Genomic DNA, 4784 nt, shown 5'->3' with positions numbered 1-4784 from the left:
AAAATATGTTAGTATAAATTAAATTTATTATTATATCTTTATTAGTAGTATTTCTTCATTTTTTTGTTGATTTTTCTTAAACCATATACAGGATAAAATGATGGAAATTTGACAAAAAATTATTGATGAGGGAGGAATAGTTGATGAGGCAATAATTTGTGCTAAAGTATTGGTTGAAACATCTTCATATATTCATGGCCTTTATTATGAGCCAAAGCCAATGAAGGAAACTAAATTGGTTAGATCAAATGCATCGTCCAAGAGAGAGATCGAGTTTGAAACAAATTTAAAAAATTATACAAGAAAAATATTAGGAATAGAGTAAGATTATTAAATGTCAATAGAAAACGATAAATTGGCTAAAAATAGTAGAAGAAAATATTGACATGCAGCCCCCTAACTATGATGGCAAGTTCTTAGTGAAAGAGCTTGCTACCTGTAAGAGTTTGCAAGCTGGAAGAAAGAATACTAGAGAAGGAGGAAGAAGAAGCAGAGAAAAGATTAAATTACTGTAGCATCATATTTTCCTTCCTAATCATTCATACAATAGCATCGTGTATATATAGATAGAATTAGGAGACAAAATGATGAGAAGCCGTTGGACACAGTCTGCAGGAAGATTGGCGCTAAACAGAAGATCAACGACAGCAGGTGGTCCACGCACGGTTCAGTTGGTAGTGGCAAACAAAGACTGAGAGTGCTAACATCCCCCCGCAAGTGGTTGTCCAAGTGTTGGACTGCCAACTTGCGTCGTAACTGTTGGAACCGGGAGGTTAGGAGAGGTTTGGTCAGAATGTCAGCCGGTTGATCAAGTGAACTGATGTGCAGAACAAAATGGCAGCTGCTCGAATGTGTTCACTGATGAAATGATAATCAAGCTCAATGTGCTTAGTCCGGGCATGAAATACAGGATTGTGTGCTAAAGCAATAGTAGAGGTGTTATCACAGTATATGGGAGTAGGTTCTGACTGAGTTGCATGAAATTCATGTAGAAGATGTCTTAACCATAGGACATCTGATGTGGCGGCCGAGAGAGCCCTGTATTCAGCCTCGGTAGATGATTTGGCAACAGTGGCTTGTTTCTTGACATGCCAAGAGACGAGATTTGGACCCAAGTAGGAGAAAAAACTAATGACAGACTTGTGATCAGCTTTGTCCGCAGCCCAATCTGAGTCAACAAATGTGTGGAGTTGTAAGTCACCGGAGCAAAAGGGGATGCCAAAGTTTATAGTCCCTTTAATATAACGAAGAAGGCATTTTAGGGACTGAAAATGCTGATTGGTTGGATGATGCATTGATTGGTAAATGTGGTTTGTCGCATATGCTAAGTCTGGACGAGTGATTGTAAGATACATTAGCGAACCAGCAAGTCTGCGATATAAGGTTGGATCTGAAAATGGCTGATGTGCATCAGAGCAAGCTGGTGGTTTTAGTGCCAGTGGCGTGGAGACAGGACGACAATTGGAGAAATCGAACTGATCAAGTAAGTTTTCAGCATAACGAGACTGATGCAGAAATAAGCCAGAATTCATCTTCTGCACTTGTACTCCAAGAAATGTGAAAATAGATACAAGCTCCTTGAGTGAGAAATCTGTCTTGAGTTTCTGTATAAGTGACTGCATAAGAGAGTGGTCATTACCGGTGAGAAGCAAATCATCAACATAGATTAGGAAGTACAATGAGACATGATCCCAGTTGAAAATTATAAGAGATGGATCAGATTTGCTAAAGTTGAATCCAAAATCTCTGAGTGAGGTGGTGAGCTTGTCAAATCACTGACGTGGCACCTGTTTGAGACCATATAAGGACTTATGCAATTTACACACGTAGTGATGGGAAATGTTCATCAACAAAACCTTGTGGCTGCTTCATGTACAAGGTGTCCGGTAATTCACCATGTAAAAAGGCATTAGCAATGTCAAATTGGAATATCGGCCAGCCTCTAGTTAAAGCGATAAGGATTAGAATCCGGACAGTTGGCATTTTAGCCACTGGGCTAAAGGTTTCCTTAAAATTAATACCATACTTCTGAGCAAAGCCTTGAGCCACTAAGTGGGCTTTGTAAGTCAGTGATTGTCCATCTGGTGGAAGTTTAATTTTAAAAAGCCATTTGCAGCCAAGGACGAGAATATTAGCTGGTGGTGGTGTGAGAGACCAAGTGGATTATTTTTGTAGAGCTAGAAATTCTTTGGACATGGCAGCACGCCAATGAGGAGATTTGTTAGCTTGGGCATAGGATGAAGGAGTTAAGGTTGATGTGGTGACAGCCGATAGATCAAAGATTGTTTTAGGTTTAAGATGCCCGGTCTTAAATCTAGTTTGCATTTGATGTTGGGTAGGAGGAGGAGTGGGAGAGGGTGGGGGCAGAGAGGTAGTATTGGAGGAAGTTGAGATTGTGGGAGAATTGAGAGAAGAATCAGTTGATGTTGAAGTGGTAGAAGGGGATGGAAAAGCAGGTTGTGAAGGATTGACATGAGGCGACATATGTTGAATGGTGGATGTATGGATAAGCATAAACGGAGGAGATACTAATGGAGTGGAAGTTGTCTGTTGAGGAGGAGGAGAGACGTGATAGGGAAAGTGAGTTTCATAAAAAACAACGTGTCTTGAAATATGAATTTTACGGGTTTGAAGACTATAGCATCTATAACCTTTTTGAGAGGTGGAATATCCGAGAAACACACAATCTTGAGAACGAGGTTGAAGCTTGTTTGTGGTAAGAGGTCTAAGCCAAGGATAGCATAGAGACCCAAATGTCCTTAGGTGATTATAGTTTGGTAAGGTTCCATGAATAGTTTGATAGGGAATGGTGAGATTACAAGCTTTAGTTGGAAGACGGTTGATGAGATAATTAGCAGTTAGTAAAGCTTCAGCCCAAAAGAGAGAGGGAAGATTTGCTTCATGAAGCAGAGTGCGAGTGATATCAAGAATATGACGATTTTTACGTTCAGCTAAACTATTTTTTTCCGGTGTATATGGACACGTTTGTTGGTGTGTGATACCATTCGAGAGCATATAATTGGTGAAGATAGCACTATTATATTCTCCGCCGCCATCGGTGCGAAGAATTTTAATTTTGGCATTGAAGAAATTTTGGATGAGATTATTATAGTGTATGAATTTAGAGAGAGCTTGATCTTTGGAATGCATTAAGTAGATCCAACAAAAATGAGAATGAGCATTTATAAATGTGATAAAATAGCGATATCCATTGATAGAGGGGACGGGGGAAGGACCTCAAACGTCCGAATGAACTACAGAAAAAGGCATAAAAATAGTAGTGCTACAATTGTTAAAAGACAACTTGTGGCTTTTTCCCACATTACAAGAGCGACAGAGTAAAGAACTAGATGAAATACATATAGATGGAACAAGTTTAGCTAAGGCTTGCAAAGTCCGGTGATTGGGATGACCAAGGCGAGAATGCCACGGAGAGTTGGATGACTTTGTTGCAGTATGAAAATCTGAATTGTGATTGGTAGTAGATGTGGAAATAGAGTAGAGACCATTACGAACTCGACCACGAAGAAGGATTTGGTGGTCCGATTGATCCTGAATGACGAAACCGTGGGCATCAAATGAAATTGTGTAGTTATTATCTGTGGTTAACTTGTGAATAGATAAAAGGTTATGTGATAAGGTAGGAATGTGAAAAATATTTTGGAGATATAGCTTACGAGGGGTATTTGGCAGAGGTAAAATTCCCGGTCCTTGATGTTTGATAGGCATATGGCTTCCATTTGCTATAGAGACAGTATCAGAACATGCATAAACTGTCGGATATTGAATGGTATGTGAGTCAGCTGTGAGATGATTTGTTGCACCGGAGTCAAGTATCCATTACGATGTGTTGTTGTTTTGGTTTTGAGAAAGCAGAGCACGATTGGGCTCGGGAGATGGAGATGAGTAGCGATACCAGCAGGTCACAGCAGTGTGACCGTTCTTGGCACAAATTTGACAGGTAGGGCGGGTATTCGGAGCAACAGCTTGTGGACGTGCAGCATTCATTTGTTGTCAAGAGTTCATTCCACGGCCTCTTGTATTCATTCGTCCTCTGTTATTTCTTCCTCGGCTGGAGTAAAATGCTAAGTTGTCAGATTGTGGAGGTGCATCCTTTCTCAATTCATTTTGTATATTTATTTCTTCACTACATAGGAGAGAGTACAATGTCTCCAAGCTGATAGGAAGCTGAGAGGTTCGTATGGAGCCCTTGAATGAATTATACGAAGCCGGCAAACCATTGAGAATGTACATCAAAATGTCTTCAGTGTCCACATGAGAGCCTGCAGCAGCTATATTGTCCACAAGAGTTTTGACATGGGTCAGGTATTGTGTCATTGAAGAATCTCTCATATGGATGTTGTGCAACTCATTTTTGAGTTGTATCATGCGCGATCTGTTGGTCGGCTGAAGTCTGGTGGCCAACGTCGTCCAAATCTCGTGTGCGGTTGACAGATGGAGTACATAAGGAAGCACTGAAGGATATATAGTTGAGAATAGAGCTGAAACCAGGTTTTGATCTACAAGACGTCACAACTTGTATTCTGGATCAGTCGCAGAACAGCTCGGACAGACTTGTTGTCCCGATAGATAACCTTCAAAACCATTAGATGCAAATAGCTTGTGAATCTGAAGACTCCACGATGCGTAGTTCTCGTTCGAGAGTTGAAGGTTAACTATGGTTTTCAGGTTAGACATCAAAAACTTTAGCGGGGCAGGAATCGTGAATTCTGCCATTGATGAGGTCAGGGAGGATACCGGAGGAGCAACGGGAGTTGCAACAG

General features: G+C 40.7%; 1 protein-coding gene across 1 annotated transcript; it reads right to left on the bottom strand.

Annotated features, from left to right (window-relative positions):
* Positions 1–788: 788 nt before the first annotated feature.
* LOC110101732 (uncharacterized mitochondrial protein AtMg00810-like) lies at positions 789–3056 on the bottom strand. The gene is made up of 2 exons (XM_020829805.1): positions 3003–3056; positions 789–1616 (listed from the first exon to the last, which is right to left on the bottom strand). Exons 1-2 carry the CDS (start codon positions 3054–3056, stop codon positions 789–791), a joined length of 882 nt encoding a protein of 293 aa, XP_020685464.1.
* Positions 3057–4784: the final 1728 nt, after the last annotated feature.

Source organism: Dendrobium catenatum, unplaced genomic scaffold (assembly GCF_001605985.2).
Source record: "Dendrobium catenatum unplaced genomic scaffold, ASM160598v2 fragScaff_scaffold_716, whole genome shotgun sequence".
Lineage (NCBI taxonomy): Eukaryota > Viridiplantae > Streptophyta > Magnoliopsida > Asparagales > Orchidaceae > Dendrobium > Dendrobium catenatum.
This window is presented reverse-complemented; position numbering and strand designations above follow the sequence as displayed.

Bases quoted from the DNA above. Each gene is read 5' to 3' on its own strand.
- LOC110101732 (XM_020829805.1), bottom strand. From the start codon at position 3,056: ATGGCGGCGGAGAATATAATAGTGCTATCTTCACCAATTATATGCTCT. The intron at 1,617-3,002 runs GTATCACACACC...TCTCTTATGCAG, and splicing joins CAATTATATGCTCTCGAATG to TCACTTATACAGAAACTCAA.